Source organism: Oncorhynchus mykiss, chromosome 5 (assembly GCF_057628025.1).
Source record: "Oncorhynchus mykiss isolate SJ-2025 chromosome 5, ASM5762802v1, whole genome shotgun sequence".
Classification (NCBI taxonomy): domain Eukaryota; kingdom Metazoa; phylum Chordata; class Actinopteri; order Salmoniformes; family Salmonidae; genus Oncorhynchus; species Oncorhynchus mykiss.
Genome location: NC_143026.1, coordinates 21,536,035 through 21,560,000, shown reverse-complemented (window position 1 = coordinate 21,560,000; position 23,966 = coordinate 21,536,035). Strand labels below are relative to the sequence as shown.

The 23,966-nt window shown below is 45.5% G+C and overlaps 3 protein-coding genes across 6 annotated transcripts in view; all 3 read left to right on the top strand.

Annotated features, from left to right (window-relative positions):
• sez6l (seizure related 6 homolog (mouse)-like) overlaps positions 1-12,253 on the top strand; it is an 82,864-nt gene extending 70,611 nt beyond the window's left edge. For both annotated transcript variants that reach the window (XM_036977028.2, XM_090234159.1), the window contains exons 15-17: positions 9,613-9,727; positions 10,362-10,467; positions 10,803-12,253. In XM_036977028.2, coding sequence (XP_036832923.1) covers positions 9,613-9,727; positions 10,362-10,467; positions 10,803-10,832 — 251 coding nt within the window. In that variant the 3' untranslated portion in view covers positions 10,833-12,253. The remainder of the gene's footprint in view (positions 1-9,612; positions 9,728-10,361; positions 10,468-10,802) is intronic.
• Positions 12,254-12,491: 238 nt separating this feature from the next.
• On the top strand, positions 12,492-17,801 carry tpst2 (tyrosylprotein sulfotransferase 2). Of its 3 annotated transcripts, XM_090234161.1 has the most exons (10): positions 12,492-12,697; positions 14,041-14,076; positions 14,771-14,800; positions 14,924-15,143; positions 15,293-15,538; positions 16,236-16,392; positions 16,561-16,721; positions 16,832-17,030; positions 17,123-17,182; positions 17,290-17,801. In XM_090234161.1, exons 4-10 carry the CDS (start codon positions 14,926-14,928, stop codon positions 17,320-17,322), a joined length of 1,074 nt encoding a protein of 357 aa, XP_090090287.1. In that variant the 5' UTR covers positions 12,492-12,697; positions 14,041-14,076; positions 14,771-14,800; positions 14,924-14,925; the 3' UTR covers positions 17,323-17,801. The 3 variants fall into 3 exon arrangements, with proteins under 3 accessions (XP_090090287.1, XP_090090286.1, XP_036832924.2); XM_090234160.1 differs by lacking the exon at positions 14,041-14,076 and having other exon boundaries at positions 12,522-12,697; XM_036977029.2 differs by lacking the exon at positions 12,492-12,697 and having other exon boundaries at positions 13,823-14,076.
• Positions 17,802-20,732: 2,931 nt separating this feature from the next.
• Positions 20,733-23,741, top strand: LOC110523403 (polyubiquitin-C). Its single transcript, XM_021602075.3, has 2 exons — positions 20,733-21,128; positions 22,424-23,741. Exon 2 carries the CDS (start codon positions 22,431-22,433, stop codon positions 23,574-23,576), a length of 1,146 nt encoding a protein of 381 aa, XP_021457750.2. The 5' UTR covers positions 20,733-21,128; positions 22,424-22,430; the 3' UTR covers positions 23,577-23,741.
• The last annotated feature ends 225 nt before the right edge of the window (positions 23,742-23,966 follow it).

Below are 23,966 nucleotides of genomic sequence, written 5' to 3'. Positions count from 1 at the left end.
CCAGTGACTCGCTCATTATGGAAGTGGTCAGACGACGCAGATGCTAAGCTACAGGACTGTTTTGATAACACAGACTGGAATATTTTCCGGATTCTTCCGATGGCATTGAGGAGTACACCACATCAGTGACTGGCTTCATCAATAAGTGCATCGATGATCGCGTCTCCACAGTGACCGTACGTACATTCCTCAACCAGAAGCCATTGTCACGAATCTCGCCGAAGAGGGTGCCTCTTCCTGTTCGGGCGGCGCTCGGCGGTCGTCGTCGCTGGCCTATTAGCTGCCATCGATTCCCTTTCCGTTTGTTTCTGTTTATTGGGTAATTGGGTACACCTGTTTTGAGTTAGTGTTTGTTTGTAGGCTATTTAAGGGCACTAGGCCCGCTGGGTATTTGTGCGGGCTTGTTTTCTGTTATCTGGTGTATGAGTGTAAAGAGTATTTTTTCCGGACAGTTTAGTCCGTTGTATTTTGGGACGGGTTGTTTCATGCGCCCTGGTGTTTTGCATGTCGTGGCTCCACAGTCTATGGAATAAAATATCCATGAACTGAATTACCTGCTTTCTGCGCTTGACTCCTCCACTCACCATTGTAGAAGTTGTAACAGAAGCCCGCACCTCCAAAATGGAGTCAGCAGGAGCAGCGACCACCCCTCTCCCAACTATGGAGGAGCGCGTTCATCACCATACAGCTGTCCTCCATCGGATCGGTACAGCGATGGACCAGATGATGGAGAGGATGGAACGATGGGAGAGAAGTGGTCTACCGACGTCTACCCCAGCTCCCCCACAGACGACGCCACCTACTCCACCTACGTCGTCCTCTGGGTCCAGCACATTGCGTCTCTCCCCCCCGAGGGAGTACGATGGAGCGGCGGCTGGGTGCCAGGGATTTTTGCTCCAGCTCGAGCTCTACCTGGCTACCATGCGTCCGGCTCCCTCGAGTGAGGAGAGTGTGAGCCTCCTCGTCTCCTGTTTAACGGGTAGGGCCCTGGACTGGGCCAACGCTGTCTGGAACAGCCCAGACTCGGCTCGGGACAACTACCTGGAGTTCACCCGCCGTTTTCGAGCTGTGTTCGACCACCCACCAGAGGGCAAAGCGGCAGGTGAGCGACTGTTCCACCTCAGACAGAAGACGAGGAGTGCGCAGGACTTTGCATTGGAGTTCAGGACCCTAGCTGCTGGTGCTGGGTGGAATGACAGGACCCTGGCTGCTGGTGCTGGGTGGAATGACAGGGCCCTGGCTGCTGGTGCTGGGTGGAATGACAGGACCCTAGCTGCTGGTGCTGGGTGGAATGACAGGACCCTGGCTGCTGGTGCTGGGTGGAATGACAGGACCCTAGCTGCTGGTGCTGGGTGGAATGACAGGACCCTAGCTGCTGGTGCTGGGTGGAATGACAGGACCCTGGCTGCTGGTGCTGGGTGGAATGACAGGGCCCTGGCTGCTGGTGCTGGGTGGAATGACAGGACCCTAGCTGCTGGTGCTGGGTGGAATGACAGGGCCCTGGCTGCTGGTGCTGGGTGGAATGACAGGACCCTGGCTGCTGGTGCTGGGTGGAATGACAGGGCCCTGGCTGCTGGTGCTGGGTGGAATGACAGGGCCCTGGCTGCTGGTGCTGGGTGGAATGACAGGACCCTGGCTGCTGGTGCTGGGTGGAATGACAGGACCCTGGCTGCTGGTGCTGGGTGGAATGACAGGGCCCTGATTGACCATTACCGTTGCAGTCTCCGGGAGGACGTCCGCCGGGAGCTAGCTTGTCGGGACACAACTCTCTCCCTGGATGAACTAATAGACATGTCGATTCGATTGGACAACCTGCTAGCTGCCCGCGGGCGTTCAGAAGGGGTCCTGTCAATTCCACCTTCCAGTCCTCCCGCTCCCACTCCGATGGAGTTGGGAGGAGCTGCATCTAGGGAGACCAGAGGAGGAGGCTCCTCCTGCGCCTATTGTGGACGGAGAGGACACACTTCGGACCGGTGCTGGAGGAGTTCCTCCGGGAGTCGAGCTGGCCAGCGGAACACTTCTCGGCCACCCCAGGTGAGCAAGCACCAAACTCACCCAGAGCTCTCTGTTGGTCACATGTTTTTGTTTATTTTTTTCCCTGCGTTTTTTCCCTCTCTTCAGCATAAGGCGCTAGTCGATTCAGGCGCAGCTGGGAGTTTTATGGATCGCGAACTCGCCCGTAAATTGGGTATTCCGTTAGTGCAGATAGACCCACCTGTCCCCGTGCACTCCTTAGATAGCCGACCGTTAGGGTCAGGGTTGGTCAGGGAGGCCACGATTCCGCTGGACATGGTAACGCAGGGTGATCATAAGGAGAAGATCAGTTTCTACCTTATTGATTCACCTGGGTTTCCAGTGGTGTTGGGGGTTCCCTGGCTGGCTATTCACAATCCCCTCATTTCCTGGAAACAGGGGGCTCTTCAGGGGTGGTCAGACGAGTGTTCGGGTAGGTGTTTAGGAATTTCCATCGGTGCCACGACGGTGGAGAGTCCAGACCAGGTTTCCACCGTGCGCATTCCCCCAGAATATGCCGATTTGGCTATCGCTTTTAGTAAGAAAAAAGCGACCAAATTACCACCCCATCGACGGTGGGATTGCGTGATAAACTTCCAGGAGAACGCTGCACTTCCCCAGAGTCACGTGTACCCACTGTCACAGGAGGAGACGTTGGCTATGGAGACATATGTCGCGGAGGCTCTGAGACAGGGGTACATTCGGCCCTCCATGTCACCCGTCTCCTCAAGTTTCTTTTTTGTGAGGTAAAAGGAGGGAGGTCTGAGTCCGTGCATTGATTATCGAGGTCTCAATTCGATCACAGTGGGTTTTAGTTATCCGCTACCTCTCATCGCTACGGCGGTGGAATCATTCCACGGAGCGCGTTTCTTCACAAAACTGGACCTCAGGAGCACGTATAATCTGGTGTGTATTCGGGGAGGAGACGAGTGGAAAACAGCGTTAAGTACCACATCAGGCCACTATGAGTACCTCGTCATGCCGTATGGGTTGAAAAATGCTCCAGCCATCTTCCAATCCTTTGTAGATGAGATTCTCAGGGACTTGCACGGGCAGGGTGTGGTAGTCTATATTGATGACATCTTGATTTATTCTGCCACACGCGCCACGCATGTCTCCCTGGTGCGCAAGGTTCTTGGGCGACTGCTGGAGCATGACCTATACGTTAAGGCTGAGAAATGTGTGTTCTCCAAACCAGCCGTTTCCTTCCTGGGTTATTGCATTTCCAGCTCGGGGGTGGTGATGGAGTGTGACCGCGTTAACGCCGTGTGTAATTGGCCGACTCCGACCACGGTAAAGGAGGTGGTTTTGGCCAAGTAGCGGCGCCCATTACCTCACTGCTGAAGGGGGGGGGGCGGTGCGTCTGCCCCGTCGGCCCCGGTGTTCGCACCAGGGGACAGGGTCTGGCTCTCGACCCGAAACCTGCCCCTCCGCCTGCCCTGCCGGAAGCTGGGGCCGCAGTGTGTGGGGCCATTTAAAGTCCTGAGGAGGATAAACGAGGTGTGTTATAGATTGCAACTTCCCTCTTACAATCGCATTAACCCCTCGTTTCATGTGTTTCTCCTCAGGCCGGTGGTAGCTGGTCCCCTACAAGACGGTGAGGTACCGGAGGTCCCTCCACCCCCTCTGGACATCGAGGGGTCCCCGGCGTACACAGTACGAGCTATTCTGGACTCGAGACGCCGGGTGAGGGGCCTGCAGTACCTCGTTGACTGGGAGGGGTAGCTGCCATCGATTCCCTTTCCGTTTGTTTCTGTTTATTGGGTAATTGGGTACACCTGTTTTGAGTTAGTGTTTGTTTGTAGGCTATTTAAGGGCACTAGGCCCGCTGGGTATTTGTGCGGGCTTGTTTTCTGTTATCTGGTGTATGAGTGTAAAGAGTATTTTTTCCGGACAGTTTAGTCCGTTGTATTTTGGGACGGGTTGTTTCATGCGCCCTGGTGTTTTGCATGTCGTGGCTCCACAGTCTATGGAATAAAATATCCACAAACTGAGTTACCTGCTTTCTGCGCTTGACTCCTCCACTCACCATTGTAGAAGTTGTAACAGACATGGATTTCATGCAACAGCCACATTGAGCTAAAGGGTAGCTTTCAAGGAGCGGGACTCTAACCCAGACGCTTATAAGAAATCCCGCAATGCCTACTACAACGTCTCCAATGCTCGTCGGATGTGGCAGAGCTTAGGAACTATTACGGACTACAAAGGGAAGCACAGCCACGAGCTGCCCAGTGACACGAGCCTACCAGACAAGCTAAATTACTTCTATGCGTCCTTCGAGGCAAGCAACACTGAAATATGCATGAGAGCACCAGCTGTTCCGGATGACTGTGTGATCTAGCTCTCCGTAGCCAATGTGAGTAAGACCTTTGAACAGGTCAACATTCACAAGGCCGCAGGGCCAGACGGATTACCAGGACTTGTACTCCGAGCATGCACTGACCAACTGGCAGGTGTTTTCACTGACATTTTCAACCTGTCCCTGTCCGAGTCTGTAATACCAACATGTTTCAAGTAGACCACCATAGTCCCTGTGCCCAAGAACACCAAGGTAACCTGCCTAAATGACTACTGACTCGTATCATTGTAGCAATGAAGTGCTTTGATAGGCCGGTCCTGGCTCAAATCAACACCACTATCCCAGAAACCCTAGACCCACTACAATTTGCATACAGCCCCAACAGATCCACAGATGACGCAATCTCTATTGCACTGCACACTGCCCTTTTCCACCTGGACAAAAGGAACACCTATGTGAGAATGCTATTCATTGACCAAAACCTATTTCCCCCCAAGACTGAAAAGATTTGGCATTGGTCCTCAGATCCGCAAAAGATTTTACAGCTGCACCATTGAGAGCATCCTGACGGGTTGCATCACTGCCTGGTATGCCAACTGCTCGGCCTCCGAGGCACTACAGAAGGTAGTGCGTACGGCCCAGTACATCACTGGTGCCAAGCTTCCTGCCATCCAGGACCTCTATACCAGGTGGTGTCAGAGGGAGGCCCTAAAAATCATCAAAGACTCCAGCCACTCTAGTCATAGACTGTTCTCTCTGCTACCACACGGCAAGTGGTACCGGAGTGCCAAGTCTAGGTCCAAGAGGCTTCTAAACAGCTTTGACTCCCAAACCATAAGACTCCTGAACAGCGAATCAAATGGCTACCCAGACTATTTGCACCTCCCCCCCTCTTAATTGTTATTTTTTTAGGTATTTTCTTAAAATTGCATTGTTGGTTAAGGGCTTGTAAGTAAGCATTTCACTGTAAGGTCTACCTACACCTGTTGTATTCGGCGCATGTGACAAATAAAATTTGATTTCATTTGACTACAGCTCAGCTTTCAACACCATAGTGCCCTCAAAGCTCATCACTAAGCTAAGGACCCTGGGACTAAACACCTCCCTCTGCAACTGGATCCTTGACTTCCCGATGGGCCACCCCCAGGTGGTAAGGGTAGGTAACAACACATCTGCCACGCTAATCCTCAACACGGGGGCCCCTCAGGGGTGCGTGTTCAGTCCACTCCTGTACTCCTTGTTCACTCATGACTGCATGGCCAAGCACGACTCCAACACCATCATTAAGTTTTCAGACAAGACAACAGTGGTAGGTCTGATCACCGACAACGATGAGACATCATATAGGGAGGAGGTCAGAGACCTGGCAATGTGATGCCAGGATAACAACCTCTCCCTCAACGTGATCAAGACAAAAGAGATGATCGGGGACTACAGCAAAAGGAGGGCCTAGCACGCCCCCTTTCTCATCGACAGAGCTGTAGTGGAGCTGGTTGAGAGCTTCAAGTTCCTTGGTGTCCAAACTATCATGGTCCAAACACACCAAGACCGTCATGAAGAGGGCATGACAATGTCTATTCCCCCTCAGGAGACTGAAAAGATTTGGCATGTGTCCTCAGATCCTTAAAAAAATCTACAGCTGCACCATCGAGAGTATTGGTTGCATCACCGCCTGTTATGGCAACTGCTTGGCCTATTACCTCAATTACTTAGACTAACCTGTGACCTCGCACATTGACTCTGTACCGGTACCCCCTTGTATATAGCCTTGTTACTGTTATTTTATTGTTGCTCTTTAATTGTGTTGTTTTTTCTATTTTCTTCTTTATTTAAAAAAATGTAAACTTCAGTTTATTTAGTAAATACTTTCTTAAAACTTATTATGGCTGGCGGCAGTATTGAGTAGCTTGGATGAATAAGGTGCCCAGAGTAAACTGCCTGCTACTCAGGCCCAGTTGCTAATATATACATATTATTAGTAGATGGATAAAAAACACTCTGAAGTTTCTAAAACTGTTTGAATGTTGTCTGTGAGTGTAACATAACTCATATGGCAGGCAAAAACCTGAGAAGAAATCCAACCAGGAAGTGGGAAATCTGAGGTTTGTAGTTTTTCAACTCTTTGCCTATCGAATATACAGTGTCTATGGGGTCAAATTGCACTTCCTAAGCCTTCCACTAGATGTCAACAGTCTTTAGAACCTTGTTTGATGCTTCTACTGTGAATGAGGAGGGAATGGGAGCTGAATGAGTCAGTGGTCTGGCAGAGTGGCATGAGCTGACCACGCGCGTTCACGTGAGAATTAGCTTGAGTTCCATTGCACTTCTGAAGACAAAGGAATTCTCCGGTTGGAACATTATTGAAGATTTATGATAAAAACATCCTAAAGATTGATTCTATACCTCGTTTTGACATGTTTCTACGGACTGTAACAAAACTTTTTGACTTTTCGTCTGCTCGCGCATCATGAATTTGGATTACTGGGCTAAACGCGCAAACAAAAAGGAGGTATTTGGACATAAATGATGGACTTTATCGAACAAATCAAACATTTATTGTGGAACTGGGATTCCTGAAAGTGCATTCTGATGAAGATCATCAAAGGTAAGTGAATATTTCTAACGCTATTTCTGACTTCTGTTGACTCCAACATGGAGGATATCTGTATGGCTTGATTTGTTTTCTGAGCGCTGTACTCAGATTATTGCATGGTTTGCTTTTTCCGTAAAGTTTTTTAAAAATCTGACACAGCGGTTGCATTAAGGAGAAGTATATTTCTAATTCTGTGCATAACACTTGTATCTTTATATTAAAGTTTATGATGAGTATTTCTGTAAATTGTTGTGGCTCTCTGCAAAATCACCGGATGTTTTGGAACTATTAAACATAACGTGCCAATGTAAACTCAGATTTTTGTATATAAATATGAGCTTTATCGAACAAAACATACATATATTGTGTAACATGAAGTCCTATGAGTGTCATCTGATGAAGATCATCAAAGGTTAGTGATTCATTTATTTCTATTTCTGCTTTTTGTGATTCCTCTCTTTGGCTGGAAAAAATGGCTGTGTTTTTCTGTGACTAGGTGCTGACCTAACATAATCGTTTGGTATGCTTTCACTGTAAAGCCTTTTTGAAATCGGACACTGTGGTGGGATTAACAACAAGTTTATCTTTAAAATGGTGTAAATTACTTCTATGTTTGAGGAATTTTAGTTGTGAGATTTCTATTGTTTTGAATTTGGCGCCCTGCACTTTCACTGACTGTTGTCATATCAATCCCGTTAGCGGGATCTAAGCCATAAGAATTAACACATGTTTGCATTGTTTAAGGGCTTGTAAGTAGCATTGTATTTGGCACATGTGACAAATACAATTTGATTTTTGATTTGATCTGTGTCTGGTATTAGCTAGTTACTGGCCAGCTAGGTCTTCAGCCAGCATGGAACTAAAGGGGGGAAGGGTTGTTCAAAACTCAGACACAGCTGTCAAGTCAACACATCCGTTAGTGCTGCTATAAACCGCATCACAAGAGACATGCCAAAAGGGAGATGTTTATAAAAATAAATCATATAATTAATACAATTTCAATGTTGTTTGTGTTGCTTTGTATATCACTGAATTTGCTTGAGATGATTTTACAGCAACACTGCTCACTGCATCCAAGTTGCTTGATATAGGCCTTTCAAATCAATCAAATTTCAATCAAATTTATTTTATATAGCCCTTCGTACATCAGCTGATATCTCAAAGTGCTGTACAGAAACCCAGCCTAAAACCCCAAACAGCAAGCAATGCAGGTGAAGAAGCACGGTGGCTAGGAAAAACTCCCTAGAAAGGCCAAAACCTAGGAAGAAACCTAGAGAGGAACCAGGCTATGTGGGGTGGCCAGTCCTCTTCTGGCTGTGCCGGGTGGAGATTATAACAGAACATGGCCAAGATGTTCAAATGTTCATAAATGATCAGCATGGTCGAATAATAATAAGGCAGAACAGTTGAAACTGGAGCAGCAGCACAGTCAGGTGGACTGGGGACAGCAAGGAGTCATCATGTCAGGTATTCCTGGGGCATGGTCCTAGGGCTCAGGTCCTCCGAGAGAGAGAAAGAAAGAGAGAATTAGAGAGAGCATATGTGGGATGGCCAGTCCTCTTCTGGCTGTGCCGGGTGGAGATTATAACAGAACATGGCCAAGATGTTCAAATGTTCATAAATGATCAGCATGGTCGAATAATAATAAGGCAGAACAGTTGAAACTGGAGCAGCAGCACAGCCAGGTGGACTGGGGACAGCAAGGAGTCATCATGTCAGGTAGTCCTGGGGCATGGTCCTAGGGCTCAGGTCCTCCGAGAGAGAGAAAGAGAGAAGGAGAGAATTAGAGAACGCACACTTAGATTCACACAGGACACCGAATAGGACAGGAGAAGTACTCCAGATATAACAAACTGACCCTAGCCCCCCGACACATAAACTACTGCAGCATAAATACTGGAGGCTGAGACAGGAGGGGTCAGGAGAAGAGCTGTCAGTCAAGGCGAGCTCATAAATGTAAGCTACCCGGCAACTCAGCCTGACTTTTCAAACTTTCTGGTAGTTAGCCATGATAGAAAAGTACTTTTCAGAATGACTGTTCAGGATCTTTAAAGGATTGATGGCATTAGATTTGAGTATTTGTGGCCTCCATTTACAAACAAATTGACCTAAAACATCTCATTGATGTTAGTATCATTGATGTTAGTATCATTGATATTACTATCATTGATGTTAGTATCATTGATGTTACAACTCTTACTGGTGGCACAGTGTAATTATAATGGTAAAACACATGTAAAGCCATTTACCTTTAGGATGGGAAGATGTACACAAATACATTTAAATAAATACAAATCTAGAACAAAGAAGTAACATTTTTCCAAAATGCCATGCTCAAATACCATGCTCAAATGCCATGCTCAAAATGCCATGCTCAAATGCCATGCTCAAATGCCATGCTCAAAATGCCATGCTCAAATGCCATGCTCAAAATGCCATGCTCAAAATGCCATGCTCTAAATGCCATGCTCAAATGCCATGCTCAAAATGCCATGCTCTAAATGCCATGCTCAAATGCCAACGTGAACGACCCTTTGTTAATTGTCTGATTAGCTTTTATATTTTCTGCCTTTGTAATGCTCTATTATTACCACCTTTTCACTGGGACTGAACTGAAGTTATCTTTCTTCCTCCTTCCCTTTCTCTTTCATGCTCTCCCCTTACCTACCTTCTCCTTCCCTTTCTCCATCTCTCCCCTCCCCTCCAGTTGCGGAAGCAGCTGCCGGGTCAGGTCTGGATGGAGGTAACATGGCATTGGCTATCTTCATCCTTGTACTTTTGCTCTCCGTGCTGCTGGGAGGAGCCTATGTCTACGTCACACGGTAAGACTACACTCCCTATCACCTCAAAACACCTCTACACACCAGTGGACCTGTTCAACACAGTGACCTATTTAGATTATCATTGGATCAATTGAAGTAGCAAATAAGGCTTTCATTTTTTTTAAAACATATAATATAATCCCATTTGTTGCCCAGTGAATGGGCGTCCCTGAACTCTACTTACTTGAATACACTGGAGATGAATATTTTGTATTCAATTCCATTTCAAAGCAATATTGTTCATCAATGGTCATATGGAAACTCTATGACAATTGAATAAACACAAACTGCCCTGGTTACCTTCCCATCTGACTGTGCAGCCTTGGTTACGGTTGAATAGCATATGTCACAAGGTTACAGAACATTCAGATGGAAATGTATTGTGAAGAACAGACATTATTCTGTCATGTAGAAAAGGGAATCTTGTCAGCTGCTCTACGTGTGACAATTCTATCTTCAACATTTCAAAGTTTCACCTCATTAAATAGGCTCCAAATTAATGAGACAAGTGACTCACATGAGAACATTAATATTCTTTATCCTGCTCAGTTCTCTCTCTCTCTGCTCATGGAAACAGTGGTGTCATTATTTATTTTTAGTCCTGACACCCTGCTGTTCCTCTCTTGGCCACCAGGTGTCGCTACAACTCCAACCTGCGGCTGCCACTCATCCACCCACACCCCTACAGCCAGATCACAGTGGAGAGCGAGTTTGACAACCCACTCTACGAGACAGGAGGGGTGAGGAAGTATACACACACACACACACAAACATAGTCATTGTATGAGACAGGAGGGTATTTAATACTGGGCTCTGCAGTGGCACAGCGGTCTAAGGTACTGCATGTCAGTGCTAGAGGCATCACTACAGACCCAGGTTCGATTCCAGCCTGTATCACAACCGGTCTTGATTGGGAGTCCCATAGGGCGGCCCACAATTGGCCCAGCATCGTTGGGGTTTGGCCGGGGTAGGCTGTCATTGTAAATAAGAATTTGTTCTTAACTGACTTGCCTAGTGAAATAAAGGTTAAATTAATAAAATACAAATAGAACAACTCTTTCTCTCCCTCTCTCAGGACACCCGTGAATATGAGGTATCAATATGATGACTTTCTCAACTGTCAGAATCCCAAAATGAAGAAGCTTCCACCCACCCAACCAAACCCACTCCCTTACCCTTTCTCCTCCTCAGCCCCACCAAAAAGGAAGTGATGTAAATACAGACTGACTATAGATCTGCCCCTTCCCCCCATGACCCTGTCCTCCAATCACAGAAAGAGGAAACAGCGAGAGGGAAGATGAGTAGGAAAAGGAATGGAGTGGAGAGGAGAGGGGGAGAAAATAGGAAGAGAGGACAGGAGATACTGGGTGTTTCTCAATATTCTTACTACCATTCTCTGAGCATGGTTGGAGGATGAGTCCAAATCAAAATATGCGAAATGGGGTGCGTAATTTGCTTGTAAACATTTCGAAGTGTGCAAGCTTCAACTGAAATATTCCCAGGATTGTTGACGCAATCACATAAAAAACAATGCAACATTTCTTGAAATCAATGGTGGCTGGATTTGAGCTGAACCGAGAGAAAATGAACTCCGACTTTGAAATGAAAAGTTGCCCACTCACATCTCATATGTTCCCTGACAACAATATTTTATCTTGATCTTGTTCATTTTGGCATATTTAACTGCCTAGAATATCCACTGTAGTAGTGTGCATAGACTGCAGGCTAACTGATGAAGAATTGGTAGCTAACTTTAGCTAGCTACTGTTATCCACAAATAATTCGTAGCTAATGTTGGCCATCCACCCTTCATAACATTTCGTTTTAGGTTGTTGTTTTTTTGTACAACTAGCTGGCTAGCTAGATTAATCCGATTCACATATAGCCAGCTGATAATTACAAGCTTGGGTTTGCTTTATGTAGTTTGTGTTTTGTCTGTATTGGTCAAAGTTAATACAATAGAACGGGAGTGCGCAGTGCTTCTCAAATGTACATTTGTATGCATTCTCCACACTCTCGTCCTCACAAGAATGTACTCAAGAGAACGTCCTCGGAGAACGAACTCGGAGCATGAGAGTGTGGAGCATGGCAGCAGCATATTGAGAAACACCCACTGTGAACAGGGCTGCAGGCGTTGGGAGATAAAGAGACAAACACTATTTACTCATGTGTCTACTATTAGCTGTCAAATACAGGGACAGAGGGGAAGGAATAGGTGGGGAGAGAGGGAGACAGAAGGAGGATGATGGGTGAGAGGTATGGAAGGGGTGGCAGAAAGAGGAGAGGATAGAACCAAAGGGAACTAAAGTATTGGTACATGAATGGGGTCCATTGAGATGTAAAACGTAGGGGTAAATTGGCACCTTAGAATCTGACAGAGGAAGTGAGGTTACTATCTCTTCCTGTCTGGGCCCCATCTCTGAATTTCTAAGGCCTTGTCTTAGAACAGTTTGTAGTACTGGTTTTACCATAGTAACTGACCTTCCATGTGCAAGCTTACCAACCAACCATAACAACACCAGAAAAGACCGGCACCAGATTATGTATTTATTTTGATGTAAATGTGATGTTTTTTGCAGATTAATTCATGTACATTTTCATTTTGAGAGAAAAAAATCAAATATGTACCATGTTACTGATTTCCTGAAATAAATGGTCAAATAAAAAGTATAATAGAATCTTTCAAAAAAACAAAACAAAAAAAAACACTTGTATTTGTCATCTGTTATTTCTTCGAGAGCTGGGGATGATCCGGTGACACCCTGGCTGTGTCACACCTGCAAGAGCTAGAAACAGTCACAACAGTCACGATGTCACTACGCATCACATGGAACAATTGTTTTACACTTGGAACATGAAGAAAAGAACATGTCTCTCCATTCTGGCTAATTCAACAATAAATCCATACAGTCCCACACATGCTATATCTTAATACCTCTTCACGGGTTCCTTTTCTGGGCGCACTACCTGGTAGGTAAAACAACTGTTATTTTTCACCTATTGTGCAATCTCTGTCTCTCACACACACTCCAGTGGTGACATAGTTTCTGTTTCTGTTGAAACTGGTTCGCTTTCGTACAGACCCATCAGTTTTGTCTTCCCCTGACCTCAAAACACAACAGCCTCAAAAACACAGTTGCTACTTCATGTTTCAGTACTTATTGTTACTACATGTTTTTGCAAATAGAAAGTTACTGTTGCAAAAACAGTTATTTTCTTAGCAGCAAAGATTTGAAAACAAGTGGGTGCTATCGTTCTTAGGGTGTATGTTTGTGTGTGTGATTAACCAACAAAACAGCTGAATATTGGGGGTCAGACTCAAAGAAAGCCCTATGTTTTCAGTGTTTGTGTGTGTATGCGTAAAGGCAGGAGTGACTGCTATGGGTGTAAGATGGCACAGTGATGTCATCTGTTGGTAAATGTTCATTACTGCAACTCTTTGTGATGTACTGAACACGACTGGTTACTCGCATCAATGCCTCTGTCTCGTCATTTAACATTCAAACAGTGACTGAGCATTGCAACCAAAAGCAGTCACAAGAAGCATGCAAAAATAGATGCTATACCCTCAGAACTGGAGCAAGTATATGAGTTATTTGTTCCTAAAGGTGCACTATGCATAAATTGCTCTGTCATTTCCTGGTTGCTCAAATTCTAATAGGTCACCTAATTTCAGTTTGTGACCAAACAAGCAAGTATAATATAGAGAATCATTGTACCATCTAAACAACTGTGAAACATATTTTCGCTAATCAAAAATATTGTATTTTCAGCTGTTTGAAGTTGGCGTACAAAACTGAAAGCAAAAGACACAAAAACTCAAGAACAGGGAAGCATAGAAATAGTGCACATAGAATAACAGATCTACCACTTCTTAGACATGCTTTAAATGAGAATGAAAGATATATAACTCGCTTTTCTATGTGAATTTGGTAGGGTCGCCCCAAAAGTGATATTGCAGCTTTAATTATGGGTTAGTGTCAGGGGAGATTTGTCATTCGAATTAAATTAAAGTCATCATGGAAGTTGCAATGGTCCCACTGGGCACACACTAGTTGAATCAACATTGTTTCCAAGTCATTGCAATGTAATTACGTTGAACCAACGTGGAATTGAAGTTGAATTGACATTGTGCCCAGTGGGGTGACTTCTGTCCTTTCTAGCATGGAGATAAAAACAGAATAAGGCTTACTGGGTCAGAGAAATCAGTCCTGACAATGCTTCAACCTCTCCTCTCTTTTCTAACTACTTCAATCTTCCTTCCGTCCCCATCAACTCACTCTGTTCTGCACCGGGCTTCACACTCAAACTAGAACACCACAGTTCAGCTTCCTCTTCCGTCCGTTAAGGTACAGAAAACACTCTCTCTCTCTCTCTCTCTCTCTCTTTTTATGTTAACAGATTGTGTACTTTGTTTTCCTTTTCTTGCATGTTTGTGTCTTTCAACTGTCGTCCTTTTCTCACTCTGTCCCCTCCACCTTCCCTCTCTCTCTGAGTAGGTTGGTCTATCTGTATATCTGTGTTCTATTTCTGACTGTGATTACCCGAGTGACAGCAAAGGTTCTAGAATCCCAGATAAGACCATATAAAGTTTGCATTTCATATTTACTGAGACAGGCACTGACTTGGGGATTAACAATATAGTTGTAACTCTGCTGCAACACAGAGCGTGACCAGACAAGAGGTTTCTTTGAATCCCCTGCATTACCCTTATTTTTGATATTTGCATCATGATCCAACAAACAAAGTTTTCCATTTACGCCATGAAAATATTTGACCTGTGCAGGAATAGGCCCTGGGTGTGTTTGTAGTAAGATTTCTGTAGTAAATCAAAAAAACATTTCCAGGCTGTTGCAGAGATACAGTATGAGGAGGAAGTGGACATTTTTAAGAACCTGCCAGACCAGTTCCTCTCAGATAAACACACAAGTGTTCTGCAGTGCATCCCAGCAGAGAGAGAGTTTTTATGAAGCTCAAAACAGTAGTGTTTAAATATGAGATGTACAATTTCCTGTCCCTCTTGTTTCTCTCCCTCTATTCCAGAAAGTACCTCTCTACCTTTACTTCAACAAGGTCAGTCTCACTGAAACTTAAAATCTGTTTCTACAAAAAAAAACTGGTTAAAATAGCAGCACACACAGTTGGCCTCCTGCCCATGACCAAGAGACCATGACTAAGCACAACCATCTCCATCAGTGATGCGTGTGTCAGCACGGAGGGTGTTAACAGGGCTCCTGATCCTGGGTGGAATCTCCACCCTGACCCAGTTCCTGCGTTTCTGTCTACCCTGCCGGCAGCCATCCCAGGGTGCGGGCGAACCTGTGACCGTGCTGGTCCGGGACGGGTGGAGGGTTAGTTCTGACGTTCCCCTGGTGTTTGTGGGAGGGGTGCCTCGCTCCGGGACCACCCTGATGAGGTATGACAAGAGAAAGGAGGAGGAGAGTACTTATTTACTTGTATTTACCTTATTTACTTGTATTATTCTGACAATATGGTTATATACTGTATGTATTTACCTCTGTACCCTGTCATTTTGATCCCTGTCTTATTTCCCACACTGTGTAGGGCCATGCTGGACGCCCACCCTGCGGTGCGGTGTGGGGAGGAGACGAGGGTCGTACCCAGGATACTGGGCCTTATGCTGGGCTGGGCTGCTGAGAAGGAGGGGGTCAGCACCAAGGTCCTGGACCGAGCGGTCACTGCCTTCCTCCTTCAAATCATAGCAGGACATGGGGAGCCAGCACCTCTACTCTGCAATAAAGACCCCTTTACTTTGAAGAGTGCTAAGTACCTCGCTCATCTTTTTCCCAAGTAGGTCTGACTTACTTTACTATACACACACACCTCCATCACGAGACACATATACTCTTAGAAAAGAAGGTGCAATCTAGAACCTAAAAGTGTTCTTCGGCTGTCCCAATAGGATAACCCTTTGATAGCCCTTCTTGGGTTCCAGGTAGAACCCTTTTGGTTCAAAGTAGAACCTTTTGGGGTTCCATGTAGAACCCTATCCACAGAGGTCTACTTGGAACCCAAAATGATTCTCCCTGGAACCAAAAAAGTGTTTTTACCTGGAACCAAAAAGGATTCTACAAAGGGTTCTCCTATTGGGACAGCCGAAGAACCCTTTTAGGTTCTAGATATAACCTTTTTATGAGAGTGTACACTAACCCAAAAGCCTCTGTCACCACACATAAGGGTGTGATCGAGTGTGGCTTTTCACATGCTGACCCATGTGAGCCATATAGACAGTACAACTCATTAGTGAGTCACTAGGCAGCCTGGTTACCTCCTACAGAAGAGAACACATCGTATGACTGATTACCAGAGGTCAAAGTCCTGACAGAACAGGAGATAACTTATATACTTTTTCACTGACTCCGCCTCCTCTCCAGGCCTGAAACCGGGGTTAGGTAGGATTATGAGTAGTGCGGTGGAAAGTTGTAAAGTACTTTCTCCTCAACTATCCCGCCACACCACTACGTCCTTCCTCTCTCTCTTTCTACAGCTCTAGGTTCCTGCTGATGCTGAGAGATGGCCGAGCGGCGGTGTACTCTATGATTTCGCGTCGCGTGACGATCGGTGGATTTGACCTCTCCAGCTATAGGGACTGCCTGGCCAAGTGGAGCCGAGCCACACAGGCCATGCTGACACAGTGCACTCAGGTGTGTGTGTATCTGTTTAGGTGGGCGGAGAGTGGTGCCTGACGTGTGTGTGTGCATGCAGTGCATCTGTGCCTGCATCTGTGTGAGTGTGCGTCTTTGTGTGTGTGTGTTTAGGTGGAAAGTGATGACCAACCATGTGTGTGTGTGTGTGTGTGTGTGTGTGTGTAGGTGGGCAGTAAGAGGTGCCTGGCTGTGAGGTATGAGAGGCTGGTCCTCCACCCTCGCTCCACCCTGCAGACAGTGCTAAAGTTCCTGGGTCTGCCGTGGCACGAGGGGGTTCTGCACCATGAAGAGGCTATAGGAAAACCTGGAGGAGTCTCACTGTCAAAGTGTGTATCAGTGAATATCAGAGAAGATGACAAGGCCATGCTACATCACAAAGACTCAGAGGAGTCTTGCTGTTTTGGTGTGTGTTTATTCATGTGTGTTTGTGTCACAGAATGGAACGGTCCACAGACCAGGTGATGAGGCCAGTGAACTTAGACGCTCTGACTCGGTGGGTAGGTCACATGCCCCCAGACGTAATGGCAGACATGGACGCTATCGCCCCCATGCTGGGGAGACTAGGCTACGACCCCAGAGCCAACCCACCTAACTATGGACAGTCTGACCCACAGTTCCTCAACAACACACAAAGGGTACGGACATCAACACACACACACACACACACACACACACACACACACACACAGGTTTTTGCTCATGTAAACCTTATGTCCTCTCTCTGTAGCTTCTGAGGGGAGACTTTAAAACTCCTGTAGCAAGCCTACATCAGAAAGGACGTCCTCTGGTGAGTCTAACAGAAAAACCACCTATCCTCAATGTCTAGGCGACTGCTGATTGACTGTTTTTAGTATAGAACTGATAAGTGTTGGTTCTGTCTACATCCTTCTTTAGATGTCCATGAAAGGTTCACAGACAGAGAGGTGACAGGGTCAGCGCCTGGAACAACGGTCACCCCTGACCTATGACCCCTGATTATCCTCTCAGGGAAGACAACAGCATCAACCAAAAGGCTGGTGGCTAAGCACCAAGCACAGTCAGAGGGCATAACCATGCATGTGCTCTAGACCTCATTGATAGGAAGAAGTGAAGTACAATGGAGAAAAGTATATTATATTGTTTTTTTACATTTCCAAAATGTGTTTACTTACCTGAATAGGTTCTCCCACTGCCTCCATTTTTTTGGGGTCCTTACAAAAATAAAATAATGGCCAATCTTCACTATATTTTTGGTGATATCAAAGTGCCGCCAGCAGCTATGTGGATGAATGGAGACAAGGGAAAAAATAGGCTCTTTGAGAATCCAATAATTAATTACTTACACAATCGTCTCTAATATGTAGGCTCAGCATTCCTGAACAATCCAATTACAAGTCAGAATGTTAAATAAACTTATTTTTAAGTTACTTTACCTGTTGTCTGCTGATTTTGTCCTTATGTAGGAGGTAATCTGAGACAAAATATCCACAAACGTTATTAGCCAGACTTTCAGTACGCTGGTCTGTATATGGTTGGTATTTCTGGATAAAATGTTCAATACTGATGTAATTCGCAGGTTACAAACACTTGCACAATATGACTGAGCCTAACCAAACCACAGCTGATTGAGAGGTAACTGAGCCTAACCAAACCCCAGCTGATTGAGAGGTAACTGAGCCTAACAAAACCACAGCTGATTGAGAGGTAACTGAGCTGATTGAGAGGTAACTGAGCCTAACCAAACCACAGCTGATTGAGAGGTAACTGAGCCTAACCAAACCCCAGCTGATTGAGAGGTAACTGAGCCTAACAAAACCACAGCTGATTGAGAGGTAACTGAGCTGATTGAGAGGTAACTGAGCCTAACCAAACCACAGCTGATTGCAATGCATGCTTCAGTCGATTATGTTCGGTTACATTCGGCTATTGCTGACATATTGTGCATCACATGCTATGCGTAAAGAGATTGAAAATACAAGTGACAGAACCCACAAGCACCACAAAAAGTTGTCTAAACAACCCTTTGTTGTGGATAGCCCATCTCCACCACCTACCGCCAAAAGGACCAACAGCATGTACAACCGGTAATGTAAGTGTAAATATAATTGTATTCAACATTCTGGCTTGTAAAGACTATTGAGTCATTTTGTGGGCGACTTCGATCATACTGATGATCCATGAGGTAACCATAGTAACAGTCTGATGTTTAAAAAAAACATCAGACTGTCACCAGAGCAGTTTAGAAGGTGTTGCAGAGCTCTGCTACCCTATCCCAACAGGCCTGACGTTATACATCGGGTTAGGGCAGGATAATACCTGTTTTTAAATAACTAGGGTATGGGTAGGGCTCAGGTATTACTAAATTGATCACTAACATTTTGTAGATAAGTAATTTGCTCAATGCTCTGCTCTGCTGTGCAGTGCAGTCATATATAAGATCATAACAGAGGTACGTCAAATATAAAACAGGTTTATTTCCCAAAAAGTATCATGTAACACAACTAACTGCTCTCTCATGTCTCTTCATTCGTTGACCAGAGCCAGATATACTTTGAGGAGATGGGAAACTCCATTTGAATCGTTGCCCATGCTACGTCAGTGGGCCGTGCGGTGCATTCTGGGCAATTCGAGGACAAGGAGAGCTCTCCTTCAAGGAGTGGATGTAGTCAATTGGGTGCTAGCTGAGGAGCAGCTAATGGATTTACTAACCCAGGAAGATATTTCTGATTTCGGGTTTCGGGAAGGGCTGGATTGGGCCTTAAATTTGGCAGCCGCAATCGGGCCTGGGTAGGGTAGGGCCTGAACGTCACAGGCATAGGTAAAGGCTCAGGCTTAAAATTCATGCCGTGAAGGGCTCAAATTGTGACGTTTGACTTTACCATTTAAATATAAATTGCAGACTGTCGGCCACACTTGATAACTTGAAAACGAGCACTTACTAACATAGGCAACAAGTAACTGGATGGAAAACGGTGAGGCACATAACACACCCCTTCTACTGGCAATTGGGGGGAGGGTTCTTGAAATGTAACATCCAATCAAAATCAGCGGACAATTCAAACCGTCTTTGCAATACAAAATTCTCCAGACCTCCAAGAGAGGCGTGACAATGATGTGATTTTGGAGGTATGGCAACCATAAACCAGTAGACGTATTCCTATGGAAATGTCCTGATGGCGCATGAAGCCGGAAGTATTTGAATTTGAAGCATGCCATATAGCTGAATGGGGCTGAATGGCACCAAAAGATTGCTAAGACTCATGGTGAATGTGGACATAACTAGCAAAGGATCACGGTCGATGTAATCATTTTCATCCTGCCTGGGAGAGTCAACCTTAATGTCTATGGCAAGGAGGCGCAATCCACCTCATAGCCTGCAGGCCCGTGATTGATATGTCAGCACGTGGTCCTGTGTGACAACAAATGTAGTAGTGAGAATGGATAACTATTTAACTAAATATCTTGATTTGTCGCAAACTTTAAAATAATTCATAGTGGGCATCGAACTTCATCATAATAATCTAATTTTATAGCCCAAAACGAGCGTCCCTCTCAAAAAACTGTCAGTTTTGGCGATTGAAATTTAGATACGCTTTCTAGGGCAGACCAGGGCTTTTGGCACCACTAGATTGCTATGCAGTAGCAGACCAGTCGAGCTTGTGACTTCACGTTCCAGATAGGACACTGTGGTCCTCATTGCAACACGAGACTAGCTAGATATAGGCTGGTTGATGTTAGGATAAGGAGTCTTTTATGAGGAGGTGGGAAGTGGGGAATGACTGTGCCTGTTTGTGTAGAATTGATCCATGCTGTAAATAATTTGTTTCTATTAAATCAATGTTATGACCTAAAATAAACTGTTCAATCCCTGTTACATTCTTTTTTACTTTCTTTGATTCAAAAACTGTTCCCTGGTTGATCTCCTACACTAACTACACTGCTGCTTGAAAATGTAGCAAAACTGTAGGATTTACTGAAGCATGAGTGGTCCTGGGTAAAAAAATTTTTAAAAAAAAAGCTTGTTACTTGTAAGTGTTCCAAACAGAACATTATTTGTATTTTTACCTAAACATGCAAACACCATCAGAAGTCAAAGCAAGAAGTGTATTGGGTTAGTCATTTTTGGTTAAATATAACAGAACAGATTAACTGGATTGACAATCACTCTCAGGGGACGGGTTGACAAAAATAACTGACTGAAAGACCCCTCAATAACCTACTAATATGACTGCATTGAGGCATATGTCACTGTGCTTCTATGGCTATATGCACCCACATTTTTGCATGCCCACCCACCAACGAATTTCTGGCTCCGTCACTGTTTCTGACATAAATTCATAACTATCTAAAACACAATCCGATTTTACTAGCTGTCAAGGTTAATACTGCGACATCTGTGACTGGATTCGCTTTGACTGCTCAGCGCGTTGCTAGAGAACGTCGACTCACTCTTTTTGCACATTTCTACCTCCGCCAATGTACGACTTCTTTTATATGACCATTCTTACACTATTTCTTAGAAATTAAACATTCATATAGAACATTTGGAATGTCATACACGTCGTGGAGTTAGTCAATTTTATCCACAATCCATATGGTTAAGGATCTTTTTTGAAAATCCGCAGTTTATAGTTCCATATGGTGTAATGGTGGAGGGATACCTAACCGGCAATGTATAAATAACACAGCCCTTTGTTTGCGATAACAGCCTCGTTTCCTGAAGATTCAAGAGCAGCGCCGTTGATCATTTGTTTGTAAGTAGGGTATTATCCAAAATGAGCATTAATGATAACATTTTTTTCACAGAGACCCTTAGTTCAGCGTAATGTTAATTGGTAGTTCATTGTTTTTCCTATTCTTATTGGGTATGTACGAATATACTATTTTTGGGGGGTGTACGAATATACGTCGACGATAGACGAGCTAACTTTCTGGTAGCTTTAGCTAACTGCAGTAGTTATTTACTAAAATAAAGTTAGCTGGCTGGATATGTTCTTGGCTAGCTTCCTAACAAGCTAAACCGAGGTGCTCGACAGTAGTTAGTCATTGGATAACCCTTCAATCAAGCTAGATATTGATATAGATGGAGGGGGAGGCTAACGTTAACAGTGGGTGTGTTTTTTTGTAAATGCAATCTGGAGTGCCAGTGCTCTCTGGGTGTTCATAAATTCAGAGTTTTGTCAGATTTTCCGTTAGTAAATTCAGAGCGTTTCGCTCACGGAGCGAGGATTAGAGTTGATCAGAGCGTTCTGGCATCACAACAGCTTGGGGGCTTGACTGCCAACTGGCTAACGTTGGCTAGCTTGCTTGCTACTTCCAGACACGAATGAGAACCCCGCACTCTGACCATTTTACTCGACCTAGTAGAGCTGCTTAGGATGTTCATGTTGTCTAGAGCATTGGTGACAAACGTTAACTGTGCTGCTAGCAACTTAATTAAATACGCGTTTTCGGCCAAGTTTTTATACACCGGCAATATTCAAGTGTTGCCCGTTTGTAAATTCATCAGTTATTATGCGCTCTGGCATACTCAGACGAGTGCTCCTAAATCGGAGTAGATAGCCAAAATTAATTTACTAACGCATCCCGAAAAACACCGGGCTCGAGACCTAAACCCAGCGATCATCCCGATTTGGTTTATCGGGCAGTAGTGGTAATATATGTTGCTGTAAAATGGGCGTAGGGGAGGTTATTTTCTGACAAAATATTACGTTTTGACTGCAAATGAAAACACATCCCCATAGACTAAAATGATCAGCTAGCTAGTCATTACCTCAGGGACTCGACTAAGGTTTTATGACAAAATGACAGCCACTACGTGGAGCTTGTTCTAAAATGGTGGCACCTGAAGCCAACTGCTGTAAACGTCAGCTGAGTACTACCTCCAATGGGAGGAGCTTTGCTCTACCCTATTTAGAAGTTGACCCACTGCATCTCAGAATTGTTATGAATACTAGATTGTTACCTATAATGTGTATTTATAGCCTGGTTTATTTGACATTTTATTTCAGGTTTGAGTAGTTTAGTCTAACATTATTCTCTTCCCCAGTGTCAAGATGCAGATCTTCGTTAAAACCCTGACTGGCAAGACCATCACCCTCGAGGTTGAGCCCAGTGACACCATCGAGAACGTCAAGGCCAAGATCCAGGACAAGGAGGGCATCCCCCCAGACCAGCAGCGTCTGATCTTTGCCGGCAAGCAGCTGGAAGATGGCCGCACCCTGTCCGACTACAACATCCAGAAGGAGTCCACCCTCCATCTTGTGCTCCGTCTGAGGGGAGGTATGCAGATCTTCGTTAAAACCCTGACTGGTAAGACCATCACCCTCGAGGTTGAGCCCAGTGACACCATTGAGAACGTCAAGGCCAAGATCCAGGACAAGGAGGGCATCCCCCCAGACCAGCAGCGTCTGATCTTTGCCGGCAAGCAGCTGGAAGATGGCCGCACCCTGTCCGACTACAACATCCAGAAGGAGTCCACCCTCCATCTTGTGCTCCGTCTGAGGGGAGGTATGCAGATCTTCGTTAAAACCCTGACTGGTAAGACCATCACCCTCGAGGTTGAGCCCAGTGACACCATTGAGAACGTCAAGGCCAAGATCCAGGACAAGGAGGGCATCCCCCCAGACCAGCAGCGTCTGATCTTTGCCGGCAAGCAGCTGGAAGATGGCCGCACCCTGTCCGACTACAACATCCAGAAGGAGTCCACCCTCCATCTTGTGCTCCGTCTGAGGGGAGGTATGCAGATCTTCGTTAAAACCCTGACTGGTAAGACCATCACCCTCGAGGTTGAGCCCAGTGACACCATCGAGAACGTCAAGGCCAAGATCCAGGACAAGGAGGGCATCCCCCCAGACCAGCAGCGTCTGATCTTTGCCGGCAAGCAGCTGGAAGATGGCCGCACCCTGTCCGACTACAACATCCAGAAGGAGTCCACCCTCCATCTTGTGCTCCGTCTGAGGGGAGGTATGCAGATCTTCGTTAAAACCCTGACTGGTAAGACCATCACCCTCGAGGTTGAGCCCAGTGACACCATCGAGAACGTCAAGGCCAAGATCCAGGACAAGGAGGGCATCCCCCCAGACCAGCAGCGTCTGATCTTTGCCGGCAAGCAGCTGGAAGATGGCCGCACCCTGTCCGACTACAACATCCAGAAGGAGTCCACCCTTCACCTGGTCCTGCGTCTTCGTGGAGGCAACTAGTTCTACTCTTAACAATGTCACATCTTAACCCCAATTTTCCTCCCAAATTCCCTCCTAACCTCCAACCCCACCATTTGACCTCACTCCAATCCCACCCCTGACTTCCCCTCCACCCTAATCCCCAGCTCTTTAAAAAAAAAAACAATAAAGTTCAAGCATTCCTGATATTATCTGGTTGTTTTTTGTAGTAAAATATTTACGTATTTCAATAGCACCTGGTTGTGTTAGTTGCATTTTTTTTGCCAGTTTCTAATTTGAAGTACTACTGCCTCATCACATCTACAACTGCCTCTGTTAAACCTCATTTAAATACCTTTAGCTTTTAGTCTTTTAAGTGAATAACTATAAGGTCTTGATGTTAACTATAGGTGGTGCATTTGGAGTCGGAAG